The sequence below is a fragment of the Orycteropus afer genome, unplaced genomic scaffold, assembly GCF_000298275.1.
Source record: "Orycteropus afer afer isolate SDZICR_OR568_19922 unplaced genomic scaffold, OryAfe1.0 scaffold00385, whole genome shotgun sequence".
Lineage (NCBI taxonomy): Eukaryota > Metazoa > Chordata > Mammalia > Tubulidentata > Orycteropodidae > Orycteropus > Orycteropus afer.
Genome location: NW_006921972.1, coordinates 1,162,849 through 1,179,558, shown reverse-complemented (window position 1 = coordinate 1,179,558; position 16,710 = coordinate 1,162,849). Strand labels below are relative to the sequence as shown.

Sequence of the window (16,710 nt, the reverse complement as noted above, 5' to 3'; positions counted from 1 at the left end):
GGTGGTGGTGGGTCTGGTGTCTGGTTTGTGTTGTGGCAGGTATTGGATGGGTTAAAGCAGGGCACACCCCTCTCTCCTTCCGGGGTAAGTCTGATAGGCAGACAGAGACCGGAGACCATCATAAGATAGTAACTGGTGTATTGTGGGGATGTATCCAGGCACAGCAGAGGCACAAAAATGGCAGTGGGGACCATTTTTCAGACAGAAGCAGTTTGTGCGCCCTCATTCAGTTCCGTTTGCATGGATCACTGATGGGGAAAATCCTGGAGGTGCAAGTCCAAGAGGACTAATATGGTGAGTTGTGATTTACGGGTCCTGCGTGTGCATTACTTCAGCAGAGCTCCTATTGATGGTGTTACCTCAGCTGCTGTTGCAGCTGTTTCTCCTTTGAAATACAAGTGTATTAATAGGAACTTTATATTTTTTGCAGAATCAAAGAATTCCATCAGACATGGTATTTCTTAGGACTTCAGAAAAAGCAGGTATTCTTTTGTTTTGTTTTTCAGTGGTGGTGGTTATTTGGTATTTTGGCGGTTTAATTTTCATTTTGAAAGACAAAAAAAATATGCACTTTTAAAATGTTTTCTTTGAATGATAACATACTGAATTCACTAATTTCAAAATTCATTTAACTATTAATTTTAAAAGGCGATTGTAGTGTGTTTAGAAACCTGTAATCCTACCAGAGCCTATTTGTCTGCTAAACGTTTGTATTCAGTTTTATATTGATATCAGATTAATTAGATGACAGTTACGATGATGTGGGGATTCTGTTCATCAGTTCTAAAACGTGTATTTGCCATGTGTCAGTGCAGTTGTTCCTGTTGCCTAGGAGACAACAGGAAGCAATACCCTGTGCTGTGTGTGGTCGTGGACATGTGCACTTTGCAGAAGCCAGCATGGTTGACGGAAGGGCCCATGAGGGGCTGTGGGAGGGGCAGACCAGTTTGCCCAGGTGCGCTGACAAGGGCTTCACTTGCGTAAATGGTCCTTGGCCGGCCAGAGCTTCTGATGGGAAGCAGGGGACAGGATGGCATGGGCTTGGGCCATGATTGCAGCCAAGCAGACTGCTCCAAGCGTGGTGGCTCACCAGCCCCATCCTGCTGACAGTTAGTGAGTGCCGTTTCGTCTCTGTACCCCAGGGTCCAGGGCTTAACTGGGAGGTGTCACACCTGAGGGCTGGCTGGCCAGCAGCCTCCCAAACCTGGGCTGAGGAAGGTCAGCAGAGTCAGTGGACCTGACCTTGGTGTGTCCAGCGTGACTGGGATGCCTCCATTCCCCTGCTCCATGGCTGCACTCTGTCCACCTTCCTCTCCTCACTCTGGTCCAGCGCGGTCTCGAGGCCTGGGGTCTGGCTCGCTCTGGTCCAGCATGGTCTCGAGGCCCGGGGCTCTGGTGTCCAGGTCCTAGAACAAGTGCCAGGCTGCCAGGTGCTGGGGAGCAGGCCCAGGAACCTCGCTCTTAGACCCCTCACTCAGGCTGGAGTTGGATAATCCTTTTGAGATCCGTTGCAGTGGTGCTGGTAAGAGGTGTCACGTGCGGTCACCTCAGCTGAAGGGGACCTGGCACCTGTGGAGCCTGGGCCAAGTGGGAATGTAAGGTGTGAGTGGGAGACCAGAGCAGAAAGTGGCGTCAGCCATGCCATGCAGACTGGGATCGTATAGAGGACTTCAGTGGGGAGGTGGCCCCTCTGCGCTTTGGACAGACAGCTGTGGGGATGGAATGGGCCTCTGCCCAGTGTTTAGAGGAAGAAGGTGAGGACTGAGAACAAAACTGCCCTGAGGTTGTAGCCGTCTCCCAGGGCATTGTGGTGTGGCCCGTGGCACGGCCTGAGTGGAGCAGAGCACATTCAGTGAGTGAGAGCCTCTCTGGCACACTGATCTCCGGTGAGTAACACGCTATCCCCGGGGGCCTGGACACTTGGCCACTAGTCGAAACTGGGAAGGCTGCAGTCCACACAGAGCAAGAGTTGCTGATTACTTACAGGCAGATCCTAGGAAAACAAGGGGGCGTTTCCTGCTGTTTTCTTGTCTTTATAAAATGGAGCAAATGGCTTCCAAGCTGCATCAGGTCACGATACTGCTTTCAGTCAGGGATCCTTTGCTTTAGAAATTTGGTGTCTCATTTTAGTCCTTGTTCCAGTTTTTCAACTGCACAGCTTTCAAAAACCCACAGTGTTGACACTGACAGTGTCTTCTGCTCCCAGGAACACTTTGGATGTTACTCTGGTGCTTTGCAGTTTCAGTTCAGAGCAGCCTTTACATGCCCCCAATCCTCACCCTCACCCTCACCCTCACCCTGAAGCCCTCCACCAGGCCACCGTGTGGGTCCCAACATGCAGCGTGCTCAGAGTGGGCGCAGGCAGCTGGTGCTCGTCAGTGTGGGAGGTGAGGCGCTGGTGGCCTCTTGCTGACTGCTCATACAGGGTATCCCACCAGGCCATCCATTGATTGTTCAGAAAGTAAACGGACCCTCTGATGGATCTGGTGACAGATGGCTTCAATACCAATTAATCAGTGGCTTCGTCACTTTCTTAATTCAGATCAAATATCTCCTGAATGAACACGATCCTTTCAGGGGTATTAAGAGAAATTAATGCTCTGGAACGAGTTTTCATCCATCTCCTGTAAATGCCGATATCCTTCCCTGGTGTCTCCTAAGTGATGACAGTGTTGAAGTGTGTGGGCCACGTGGTAGGACCTAGCGCTCACTTACCTGGGGAGCAGGCTGGGTGGTGACCCTGAAGCTCGTCCCTGTTGTCCTACTGCTGCTGCTCATCTTGTCACCAGCTTAAAGCTTTCATCTTGTAAATGATTTACAAACTACATTTCTCAGTAGACGGGCTGGTATTAATAGGCCTCTGAACAGTGCCTGTTTTCCTTTGATGGGCAGGCACTGTACCTCAGCTCTTTCACAGCTGTTGGATTGGTGAGCTGTTGCAGGTGGTTGACTGACGCTGTATGACAGTTTGCGCACTGCATTACACCACACCTGTCAGCCACTTCATCACCACCGGGGCGGGCGCTCCAGTGTGACACATATACTGGTCGATCTAAATTTAATTGTCATTGAACTTACCCTTTCCTGTCAACTTTTGTCAATTATACAAGATAAAATCAAGTGTTCCTAAGAAGCCTGTAAAGGATATAAGCAGACTGATTTAATAATTCATTTTTGCGGAACCCTACTTGTGTTGGTTGTAGCTTGCTGTTAAAAATGAGTAGGTCCAGTTCCTTTGAGACCTGCCTGTCCTGCTTCCTGGGTTGCCACACTCCATACATTCTAAGCCCCATCATTCGCAAGAGGTCAGTCACCTGAACTCTGTTGGAGGGTGAATAATAACGCCATTTCTCTGAGTTTTTAAAGTGTTACATAACTGTTTAGATGTGAAGCATGGTTTTGTTTTTTTTTTAGAGAAATCTAGATATTGGTCTCACTTTCGATAACACAGAATGATAAAAGGTGAAGGCTCTTGTGTGTGTCACAGACTGAACCTAGTGTGGAGAGTAGCGCGTTGAAGCCTTGGTGTGTGTTCGACAGAACTGCATGCCTAGCCCAGAGGAGGCTAGATGTGTGTTTCCAGAGCAAGCACACTTCCGTAGTTCAGAGGACAAACCAACCGTAAGAAAGGTTCACCTGCAAAATACCACACACCACACGTTTCCTTGTAACTTTTCATGCTGGAAACAAATCTGCTTGTGCACAGTATTTGCTCTCTCAGACCAGATACAAAGTGGCAGAGTGACACATAACAAAATCTGTGGACATTGCAGGCTGTACAACTCAAAGTGCATGTCTTTAGACTGAGGTCTCCTGAAACCAAAAACAGCCAGACCCAGCACCGTCGAGTCTACTCAACTCACAGCGACTCCCATTGGGTTTCTGAGGGGTACATCTTTATGGAAATAGATTGCCTATCTTCCTTCCGTGGGGCAGCTAGTGGGTTTGAACCTCCAACCTTCTGGTTAGCAGTCAAATGCCTTAGGTACTGCATCACCAGAAACTCTTATGGCCTTCTGAATATACCTTTAATTGATAAAACAGGTGATCAAAACACTCACCATCGCTCTGGATCTTAGAATGCCTTAATGTCTCCCAGTAAGGCAGTGTTGCACAGTAGTTGAAAGGATTAGAAACTGTATTTATGAAAGGATTACCTAAGGAGGGCACATTTTAGGCACTGAACTGCTGCACGCTGTTAGGATCTGAAAGTGCACTGGCTGGATATTTGTCCAGAGCTGATTGGCGTCTATGCCAAGAACAGGAATGAAAACACCCCCGGATGTGTCCATTGCATTTCTTTTGGAGTCTGAGGGAGATGAGGGTGCACCTGTGGTTGGATGGAGCAGTTTCGTTTAGAGCTTTGAGTTAGCAAAGTCAGTTGTGACACGTTCTTGCCTTGTCTGCCTGGACATAGCCCCAAATCTGAGAAGTCCTTAGCTGCTAGGCATTCACTGTCAGCCTTTTAAGATACTCTTCCTCTAAGTTTTACAGCACACCTCCAAGGTAAGTGGTGATGCAGACACAGAGCTTACTGAGTTAAAGAACTTGACAAGGATTGCAGTTGGTAAACCACGGGGCTGGTATTTAGGCTGAGCCGGCCTGCCCTTCCCCCCGTGTGACACCAGGTTCTCATGCCCACTGATGCCTGGAGCAGAGTCTGTCATCTTCAGCACGATTGGCACGGGGGCCAGGTATTTCTTTGCCGTTGGGGTCTGTCTTAGGCGTTGAGGAGGTTGAGCAGCACCCCTGGCCTTTGTGGCGTAGATGCCAGTGCTGAGCCCCTCGGGCAACCAGGAGGAACCCCAGACGCTGCCAGGCACCCCTGGGGGTGGGAGTTGCTCCCGGCTGAAAACCAGTGAAGGGCTGAACTCTCCCCCATCGAGCAGAATGGCTCCAAGTAAATCTTAGCTGTCCAGGTATGGCTGTGTTACTGTTGGTCAGAGACTGTCTTTCTCAGCATGCTGTGTGGCATTTGAGCCATCACTGCCATCTCCTTCCAGTTTAGCTCCTCATGAATGGATTGCATCTGTCCTCCAAGCCAGTGCAGCCAAGAACACGCTCCCTCACCTTGCAGCTCCCAGAATAAGCTGGAGTTTCACCTGGGATGGGCCAGCGACCATCTCTCATTCTGCCCAGATCCATGTTATAGAAGTTCCCAGCAGGCTTGGTCAACAGGGCTGGGCCTCCCTCCCAGCTCCCACTCACAGGCATGAACCTTCCAGGCCAAGGCTGCTGGGGCCTCAAGTACTCCTGCCCCAGCTAGTCCCAGGTAGTTTGTGGGGCTTTGGCTGCCCCATGCCCTCCACGCTCACTTGTGGATTTGAACTGGAAAAGAAAAATCAAGGAATTTGGAGACAGAGTGATAGAAATTAGGCATTCCTGGGAACAGAGAGAAGGAATATTGAAGAAAAGTAAACAGGATCAGAGTATGGCACCAAGTGTATGATGGGAGTACCAGAGGGAGAGGCAAGAAGGAGCAGAACAAGTGCTCCGAGGAGCAGTGACTGAAAACTTCCCAGACTTGGATGGAAAAACATGAACCTACGCAGTGGAGGGCTCCCACTGGAGGAGGGCAAAGCCAGAGCTGTGGTGGCACCAGAGAGGGTTACTGTGACCTCAGTGCACTGGAAGGTCTTTGCCCTCCCTGCCATTCTTCTCCCCTGACACCCAGAGCTGAATGGGACCAGAAGATGGACTGGCAGAAGAGAGCGGGACAGGCCCTGGTCTCTTCATTGCAGAGTTCTCATCTGTGGCCCACTTGACGGGAGGGTGTGTTGGAAGAGTGGAATTTAGGGTTGGACTGGATTCTCAACTGCCCCGCATGCCATTCAGTGAACAGAAAGCAAGACTTCAGATACGCAGTTGACAGCAATGGTTAGAGAAAAATAAATTTTTGGTGTTTGTGATTTATAGTTCCTAGTGCTCAGTAATCGGAAGGAAGGTTGGGCAATCCTACTTCCGTAGTGATACTGCCTCGGAAACCCAAGGAGGGATCGCTATGAGTCGGGGCCGACTCGACGGCACATAACAACAACAACAACAGTGCTCAGTAAATCAGCTATGAAAGCTTAAGTACTGAGGTGAGGAACTGAATTACAGGAAGTCCCCAACTTATAATGTATTTGAGTTCTGACAACCTGCACTTACAACTGTCAGTTTTTGCACGTCTTATGTTAGTAACACGTACTACATATAAGGTGTCGGTGTGAAAGAAGCATGCAAACAGCTGTCACTCACTTTCTGTCTAGGGACAATCCAGATGACCCAGAACCATCTGGATTGTGGAGTGATTCCACAGCTGATACGGGGTCAGCATCATCCGTTCTTAAGGACTTGCACATTGTTTTTTAAGTGTGTATGTATTTAAATATATCTCAATTTATATGTAGTGTTTCCAAATCCAAGACAAATGAAGATCAGATTTATAAAGATACTGATAATAAAAAGCAAAAATAATGAAAACTGAGAAAAAAGGAGATATTTGACATTTGACTTAGGTGAGAACCAACTTAGGGCAGAGCCGTCAGAGTGGAACCCTGTCATCAGTCGGGGCTGCGTGTACATGCCGTTCAACAGAATGGGGGGTTGGAGTTGGATGGATCTTGGAGCTCTGCTCTGCTTCCTGGGTACCTCCTATCTGAGGATGTCACGTGTCATGTGAGAACCATGACTGGCACATTGTAGGTGCTCCATAAATACCAGTGTTCTTCCTCTTGTCGGTGGAGAGAAAAGTAATTTTTTGTTATAGATAATGCCTGTTACATTACCGAGGGCTGGGTGTGGGCAACTTTTACTCGAGAGACTAGGTTCCAGAAGATTGGCTTCCAGGATTTGGAGTATGAACGTGGTTTCTCCCACAGAAACCTTTGGAAGATATTTTTCAAGTGAGCAGGACTCCAGGAAATGTCTTTTTATGAGATCCTCTCCCTGTCACTTTGTCTTGTCCTTATCACCCTCCACCCCAACACACACACCCAGTTCCACACTCTAGTTTCTTGCCCTTGGCCTTTGGACCATTGAGGTTCCCAAGAGCCCTGCTCATGGTGGCAGCAGCCACTCTGGGTGCACAGCCTGGGGACTGCTGTGCTCCTGAGACTTGCTGGGTGCCTTACACATGGCATCACAGGTCTTTGTTCAAGTAACTGCGTTTCTTCAGCCTTTCCCCAGGTGAGTCCACCATCCCCTCCACACCGCTGCCACCAGGGCTTTCCTAGGAATGCCTCAAGCACCCAGTTTCTGGAATGGACTTTGAGAGTGCTCCAGATGATTAAAAGCAGTTCTCAGATTTCAGATTGAGTTACCCCATACCATATGCTTCATCCTGAACTGCTGTGTTGCTACTTTCATTTTTGGTTATCTTTGTTTGTCTTTACTTTTTATACAGTCATGTTCCTAAGGTCCAGAGGAACCATGGGTCCTGGAGATGCTTTAGAGTAAATGGTCGGTCAGTGTAGGTTATGTCTGGCCCAGCAGAGTTAGCGTAAACCTGTGTTGGGAATCTCGTGGCCATAATGGTGAAGTTAATTCAGAAGTCAACAGTGCTGCCTTTCCGTCATAATTACAGTTCTTGCTTGAGTATTTCGAGAAAGTCCTTGTAAAATTTTCATGAAGTCATTCACTTCTCAGAGATGTAAGTAAATTGACTTTTGTACAAACCGGATGCCAGCATTTACAACTCCCACGCTGCTTCTGTTCAGCCTTACTCTTGTTTCATATTGTTGTGACCATGTTAAAAATGGTACGTGCATATTATTTGAGCTCCTGTATGGATCAGGTGATCTTTAACAGACTCTTTGAGATGTTGACTCACTCACTTTGAGCATCATGTTTGCTAAAGTGAAGTGTCAGTGAAAGGGAAGCCCTCGATGACATGGGTTGACCCAGTAACCACAACAGGGGACTCACGTGTGCTGATGGTCTTGGAAACGGTGCAGGGCAGGCAGTATTGCGTTTTGTTCCAGTCGTGTTCACCATCAGTGGAAGCTGACTCGACAGCGACTAGCCAGCACCATCATTCTTGTGGAAAGATGCTGTCTGAATTCCAAATGACACAGAAACTCCCACAGTGGGAAGTTGTGGACTGTTTGCTCCGCAGCTACTCCTATCAAGCAGGTATGAGCTTTGTAAGATGCTTCACCTCTGTTTTCCCATAACTGTAATGTTGCCAAGTCATCTTAGGATTTCTGTATCTGCCTTGAAAGTTTAAAACCAGTATCACACAGGATATTTAAAGTTACCATTTCAAAATAGTGGGAATCGCTTATATTTCATGTTTCAGTATTGCTATAGGGATCACTATGAGGAGCTGACTTTGCACAAGACCATCTCTTCTTGTAGATAAAAGGGAATGGGCTGTGTGCTGAGGTATTGATAAAATTACTGCTGAAGTGGAGAGGAAGTTCAGCCGGCCAATACATGTCATCATGCAGGTTCTGTTAAACGACGATGTGTGCAGTCGGCCATTCACGCGAGCACACCGGTCTTGAACTGCATTGATCCATGGTATAATTCCATACGAAACAGACGTTCAGAGCAAACACTGACAGAAAGGTGCAGGCAGCCAGCCAGTGTAAATGTGGGGACAGGACAAGTGAGAGTAATCTCCTCTGCAGAGGAAAATAAAGTTATTTTCTGGTGGAAAATAAATGTTTCCCTAGTGCAATGCTGAAAAGCTAACTTCAGTTATATGCAATATATCTCTTTTAACTGCAGATACCAAATACTTGAATAGTACTGTTGGTTGTTATTTTCCTTAATGTATTTTTACAATGGTTTTTAATATGGTGAAAAAAATATATATGTACATATGCACATACATAGCTCATCGTATATGATTTTGTTTCTTATTTGTTATGATCCACACAGGTGAATGCCTTGGCATAGTTGATAAAACACAGGAAAACATCTTTGGTATTATTAGCTTTTAGCCAAGATCCATCTGACATGATGTCACTCTTTCCATGCTCTCTTCTCAGTCCAGCTAGTTTCTGGATATGCCCTGTTGATGTACTGCTTCAACCATTTTTGAATGATCTTCAGCCATATTTTACTTACGTGTGATATTAATGATATTGTTGGGTAATTTCCACATTTTATTGGATCATTTTTCTTTGGAATGGGCACAGATGTGCGGATCCCCTCTATCTCCTAAATTCCTTGGCCTTGATGAGTGAGTGCCTCTACCCTTGTGTACCTCGGTGGAAATATGTCAGTTGGGAGCTTTTCAATTCCTGGAGCCTTCTTTTAGCCAGTTCCTTCAGTGCAGCTTGGACTTCTTTCCTTAGTACCATCAGGTCAGGATCATATGCCGCTTCCTGAAATGGTTGAATATCAGCTAATTCTGGTACAGTGACTCTTTGTATTCCTTCCATCTTCTTTTGTGCTTCCTGCATTGTTCACTGTTTTGCCCATAGAATTCTTCGTTCGGTACTGCAACCTGAGGCTTGAATTTTTTCTTCATTTCTTGCAGCTTGGGAAATGTTGAGTGTGTGCTTCCTTTTTGGTTTTCTAATTCTAGGTATTTGCACGTTTCATTATAATTGTTTTCTCAAGTTGCCTTTTGAAATCTTCTGTTTGGCTCTTTTATTTTATCATTACTTCCATTCATTTTATGTACTCAGCATTCAAGAGCAAGTTTGAGAGTCTTTTCTGATGCCCATTTTATTTTTTTCTTTCTTTCCTGTCTTTGTAATGACCTTTCGTTTTCTTTATATATAGCGTCTTCGATGTCAGTCTGTGGATCTTCGGTCAGTAGTGTTCAGTGCATCAGAATTGTTCCTCAGACAATCTCTAAATTTAGGTGGGATATACTCAACGTCGCAAAGAATGGGAATTCCAGAGCTTTTAATTGTGCTCTTATAGAACCTGTACATAGACCAAGTGGCCGTCATTCAAACAGATAAAAGGGGATACTGCATGGTTTAGGATCAGGAAGGATGTGTGTTAGGGTTATATCCTATCATCATACTTACTCAGTTATGTATGGTGAACCCATAATCTGAGAAGCTGAACTATATGAAGGACAAGGTATCAAGGTTGGAAAAAAGATTCATTAACAACCTGCAATATGCAGGTGACACAACCTTGCTTAAAAGCGAAGAGGACTTGAGGCACTTAAATGATGAATACCGAAGACCTACAGCCTTCAGTATAAATTACATCTTAACATAAAGAAAACAAACATCCTCACAACTGGACCAATAAGTACCATCATGTTAAATGAGGAAAAGATTGATGTTGTCAGGGATTCATTTTATTTGGGTCCACGATCAACACCCATGCAAGCAGCACTCAGGAAATCAAATGGTGTATCACATTAGGCAAATGTGCTGCAAAAGACCTCTTTAAAGTGCTCCAGTGTAAACATGTCACTTTGAAGACTAAGGTGCACCTGACCCAAGCCTTGGTATTTTCAGTTGCCTTATATGCATGTAAAAGTTGGACAGTGAATAAGGCAGACTGAAGAATAATTGATACATTTGAATTATGATGGTGGTGAAGAATACTGAATACACCATGGAGTGCCAGAAGAATGAACAAATCTATCGTGGAAGAAGTACAACCAGAATGCTCCCTAGAAACAAGGATGGTGAGATGTTGACTCATGTCCTTTGGTCATGTGATCAGGAGATACCAGTTCCTGGAGAAGGACATCATGCTCCATCAAAAAGAGGGTCAGCAGAAGGAGGAAGACCCTCAAGGAAGTGGATTAACACAGTGGCTGCAGCAGGGGGCTCAGATATGGCAATGACTGGGAGGGTGCCGCAGGGTTGGGCAGTGTTGTGCTTTGTTGTACATGAGGTCACTGAGTCAGAACCAGCTTGATGGCACCTAACTCTGTGTGTGTGTGTGTGTGTGTGTGTGTAACCAAAAAACCAAATCCACTGCCATTGAGTTGATTCTGACTCCTTGCGACCCCCATTGGGTTTCCAAATCTTTATGGAAGTAGATTGCCTCATCTTTCTCCCCTGGAGCGGCTGGTGGGTTTGAACCACTGACCTTCTGGTTTGCAGCCAAATGCCACCAGAGCTACTGTATATATCATACATCATAATACTTTCCATTTCAACCTTTTTTTAATGTATGGTTAAGTGGCATTTATTACATGCAGTGTTGTGCAACCCCTCTCCACCAATCTAATTCCAGAGCATTTCCATCACCCCAAAACAGAAATTTTATACCCATCATTCCTCATTCTCCTATCATCCCAGCCCCTGATAACCCATAGAATTTGGGTCACAGAAAATTTGTGTCTTGTTTAATTCTTGGCATGTTTTCACAGTTCTCCCAGTGCCATAGCATGTGTCAGGCCTTCATGTCTCTTTATGGCTGAATAACTTCCATTGTATTGATGGACCATGTGTGTTGGTCTCTTGGTTGGCTTGTTTCCATCTGTGACTACTGAATAGTGGCATGCATGTATTTGTCTGAGTCCAGCTTTGATGTTTTCTAGGTATATACCTAGGAGTAGGATTGCTAAGTCATGTGGCAGTTTTATTTTTAACTTGTAGAGGAGCCACTAAACTATATTCCACTGATGCTACACCATTTTACATTAACAACAGTGCACAAGGGTTCCAGATTCTAATTTATCCATGTCCTTGCCAATACTTACTATTTTCTTTTTTGTTTTTTAGTTATAGCCATCCTAGTGCAATGTGAGCTCTGGTAGCATAGTGCCTAAGGCACTTGACTGCTAACCAGAAGGCTGGCGGTTCAAACCCACCAGCCACTCCTTGGAAGGAAGGTTGGGCAATCCTACTTCCGTAGTGATACTGCCTCGGAAACCCAAGGAGGGGTCGCTATGAGTCGGGGCCGACTCGATGGCAAATAACAACAACAACAACAACAACAACAACAGTGTAATGTGAAGAGGTATCTTGTTGTAGTATTTATTTGCATTTCCCTAAAGACATGTGAGGAGCTCTGGTAGTGTAGTGCCTAAGGCACTTGACTGCTAACCAGAAGGCTGGTGGTTCAAACCCCCCAGCTACTCCTCGGAAGGAAGGTTGGGCAGTCTATTTCCGTAGTGATACTGCCTCGGCAACCCGAGGAGGGGTCGCTATGAGTCGGGGCCCACAACAACCACAACAAAGACACGTGTGTCAGTTGTATTTTGGTGGCTTGCATGTTGCTGTGATGCTGGAAGGTAGGCCCCTGGCATTTCAAATACCAGTAGGGCCCCCTGTCATAGATAGCTTTAAGGGTAGCTTCCAGACTTAAGACAGACAAGGAAGAAGGACTTGGCAATCTCCCTCTGATAGAATTGCTGCTAAAACCTCATGAACAGCAATGAAATGTCGGAGACAGCGCTGAAGGTTGAGCCCTTCAGGCTGGAAGGCACTCAAGATACGACAGAGGAAGAGCTGCCTGCTGGAAGCTAAGTTGACCTAAATGATGTGGGTGCAGTAAAGCTTCTGGGACTTTCATTTGCTGGTATTGCATGACTTAAAATGAGAAGAAACAGCTGCAAACATCCATTAGGATGTCAGAACATGGAATGTACAGAGTATATATCTAGGAAAGTTGGAAGTTGTCAGAAATAAGTTGGAATTCTTAAAGATCAATATTCTAGGCATTAGTGAGCTGAAATGACTGGTATTCACCAGTTTGAATTGGACAATTGTGGTCTAGTATGCTGGGAATGACAAATTGAAGAGGAATGGGGTTGCATTCGTGGTCAAAAAGAACATTTGAAGATCTATCCTGAAGTGTACAACAGTATCAGTGAAAGAATATAATAGGTCTGCAGTGAAGACCAGTTAATACGAATATTCAAATTTACGTACCAACCTCTAATGCCAAGGATGAATGAAGATTTTTACTGACTACTGCAGTCTGAAATTGATAAAACATCGAATTACAGTGGATTGGTAAATTACTAGTGATTGGAATGTGAAAGTTGGAAATGAAGGATCAGTAGTTTGCAGATACAGTCTTGGTGATAGAACCATTAGAGATTGCATGATAGAATTTTGCAGGACCAGCCATTCATTCATTGAAATACCTTTTTCAACAGTGTAAGTGGCTGCTCTACATGATCCCCACCAGATGACATGATAAAGGGTCAGATTGACTACATTTGTGGGAAGAGACAATTGCTCAGCTCATTATCACCAGTCAGAACAAGACCAGGCTGGCTGTGGAACCATTGAGTGCTCATGTGCAAGTGTAAGTTGAAGCTCAAGAAAATTAAAACAGGTCCACAGAGCAAAAGTGGGACCTTGAATATATCCCACTTGAATTTAGAGACCATCTTAAGAATAGATTTGATGCATTGAACATTAATGACTGATGACCAGACAAGCTGTGGGATAACATCAAGAACATCATATATGAAGAAAGCAAAATGTCATTAAAGAGACAGGAAAAGAATAAAAGACCAAAATGGATGCCAGAAGAGACTCTGAAACTTGCCCTTGAACATGGAGTAGCTAAAGTGGATGGAAAAAATGATGAAGTGAAAAATCTAAACAGAAGATTTGAAAGGATGCTTCAAGAAGACAGTGTTGAACTGAGCAAAGACAACCTGAAAGGAGGTGTACTTTTCAGCATTTCTCAAACTCAAAGAACTGAAGAAAAAAATCAGACTTTGAGTTATAATATTGAAAGATTCTCTGGGCAAAATGTTGAACAGTGCAGCAAGCATCGAAAGAAGGTGGGAGGAATCCACAGAGTCAGTTTACAAAAAGGAACTGGTTGATGTCCAGCCATTTCAGAAAGTAGCATATCAAAGACTGACAGTATTGAAAGTACAAGTCCAGTTGGCACTGGAGACATTGGTGTAAAACAGAGCTGCAAGAGCTGGGAACTACCAATTCAAATTGTTTCAACAAATGCATGCAGCACTGGAAGTGCTCACTTGTTTATTGGAAGATAGCTACTTGGTTTACTGATTGAAATAATTTTGTATTAGTGCTATTTCCAAAAAGTGACCCAATAGAATACACAAATTATTGAACAGTGTCATTAATAGCACATGCAAGTAAAATTTGTCCGAAGATAATTCAAAATTGGTAGCAGCAGTACATCGACAGGGATCTGCCAGAAATTCAGTTCAGATTCAGAAGAGGACGTGGAACGAGTGATGTCATTGCTGATGTCAGATAGATCTTGGCTAAAAGCAGAGGATACCAGAAACATGTTTACCTGCATTTTATTGACACAGGCATTTGACTGTGTGAATTACAGCAAAATATGGATAATATTGTGAAGAACAGGAATTACATAACAATTGTGCTCATGGAATCTATATAGAGCAAGAATCACTTGTTCAAATAGAAAAGGGATATTGTGTGGTTTAAAATTAAGAAAGCTGGGTGTCAGCATTGTATCCCTTTACCATACTTATTCATTCTGTATGCAGAACAGATAATCTGAGAAGCTGTGGTGTAAAGAAGAATGCAGCATCGAGTCTGGAGGGAGACTCCCTACAGTATGCTGATGACATATTGAAAATAAGCAAATTTGCTTGTTGAGAGTGAAAGAACTTGAAACACTTAATGATGAAGATTAAAGATTGCAACCTTCAGTATGGATTATACCTGAATATAAAGAAACCAAAAATCCTCACAACTGGACCAGTAAACATCACGATAAATGCATAAAATATTGACGCTGTGAAGGATTTTATTTAACTTGGATTCACAATCAGTGCCCGTGGAAGCAGCAGTCAAGAAATCTAATGACATATTGTAATGGGCTAATTTGTTGTAAAAGACTTCTTTAAAGTGTTCAGAAGTAAATATGTCACTTTGAGGACTAAGATGCACTTGACAAAAGCCATGGTGGCATTTTCAGTCACCTCATAGTCGCACGAAAGCTGGCAATGAGTAAGGAAGATGGAAGAAGAATTGATACTTTTGAATTGCAGGGTAAGCTAAGAACAATGAATATACCATGGACTATGTGGTACTTGTAGTGCCTAAGGCACTTAACTGCTAACCAGAAGGCTGGCGGTTCAAACCCACCTGCCACTCCTCGGAAGGAAGATGGGGTAATCTATTTCCGTAGTGATACTGCCTTGGAAACCCAAGGAGGGGTTGCTATGAGTCGGTCCGACTTGGCGGCACATAACAACAACAAGAACAACAACAACAACATGTGGTACTTAAGATTGTGTGCCAGCTTGGCTGGGCCATGGTTCTGAGTGGCTGGACAGGTGGATGTAATTATTCACCTCATGATGAGCTTATGATCACTTCCACGATGGAATCTGCTGTGAGCAGCTGAGGAGTTGACAGACAGTTAGCTTTGGGGTGCGGCCTGCTTCCAGTTTATACGGAGAAGCATTGGAAACGTTCTGAAGAGTTTTGGCACATTTGGATCCTACATTTGGCCAGGTCTTCATCTCCAGTTCCTGGACTTGAACCAGTGGCCTGCTGTGTTGCCTGCTGATCTTGGTATTGTGCCATTTTACCTGCTGACCTTGGGTTTGTCAGCCTCAGCAGCCAGCAACTGCCTGAGTTATAAGAAGCCTTTACCTTCATTGGGCCTGAATATGGACTTTTAGTCTCCTAAACTGGAAAAGAATAAATTCCTATTTGTTAAAGCCATCCACTTGTGGTGTTTCTGTTACAGCAGCATTAGAGCAAAGAAGCAGAGGCAGGGATCCAGATAAGCCCGGGGGCCCAGGCCACAGCCCTCCCAAGCAGCGAGAAAGCAGAGAAAAAGCCAAGGGGGGAAGCAGGACAGAGTGCGGAAGCAGAGGGAGGGATCTAGGTAAGGCCAGGGACCCAGGCCACGGCCCTTCCAAGTGGTGGGAAAGCAGAGAAAAGGCCAGGGGAGGAGGACCAGGACAGAGCAAGGAAGCAGAGGCAGGGATCCAGGTAAGGCCGGAGACACAAGCCACAGCCCTCCCAAGTGACAGGAAAGAGGCAGGGACCTATGTAAGGGGAGGGTGAGGAGGGTGGAGAGGTTTTGAACAGCTAAGGGAGACAAACTTGTCTGTCAGTTTGTCCAGCTGTGGTAGCGTGCTGCTGTGAGGCTTGAGGCTGTGCCACCGGTGTCTCAAACCCAGCAGGGTTGCACATGGTGCACAGGTGTCAACAGTTTACAGACTGAGACAGACTAGGAAGAAGGAGGAGGCCATCCACTTCTCAAAAAATTGGCCAGGCAAAACCTTATGAATAGCAGAGAAGCAATGTCTAATATATTACTGCGAAACTTTATGAATAGCCTGGAAACATTGTCCAATACAGTGCAGGAGGATAAGCCACTTAGGTCAGAAGGCTCTCAAAATAGGGCTAGGAAAGAGCTGCATCATCAGAGTAGAACCAGCATTAATGATATGGGTAAGGTAAAGCTTTCAAGATGTCCATTTTCTGACATGGCACAACTCAAATTGAGGAGTAACAGCTGTAAACATCCATTAGTAATTGGAACATGGAATGTACGAAGCATGAATCTAGGAGAATGGAAAGTTGTCAGAAATGAAATGGAGTGCATAAAGATTGATATCTGAGGCATTAGTGAGCTAAAATGGAATGGTTTTGGCCATTTTGAGTCAGAGCACCATGTGGTCGACTATTCTGGGAATGACAGTTTGGAAAGGAATGGCGTAGTGTTCATCATCACAAAGGATGTTTCAAGATTTGTCCTGAAGGACAATGCTATCAGCGATAGGATAATATCCATACACCTACAAGGAAGACCAGTTAATACCACTATTATTCAAATTTATGCACCAACTACCAAAGCCAAAGATGA

General features: G+C 45.0%; 1 protein-coding gene across 1 annotated transcript in view; it reads left to right on the top strand.

The window, feature by feature from the left end:
• Nucleotides 1-16,710, top strand: part of ATP9B (ATPase phospholipid transporting 9B (putative)) — a 285,800-nt gene that overhangs the window by 79,633 nt on the left and 189,457 nt on the right. Inside the window, exon 6 of the mRNA XM_007953302.1 lies at nt 400-482. Coding sequence (XP_007951493.1) covers nt 400-482 — 83 coding nt within the window. The remainder of the gene's footprint in view (nt 1-399; nt 483-16,710) is intronic.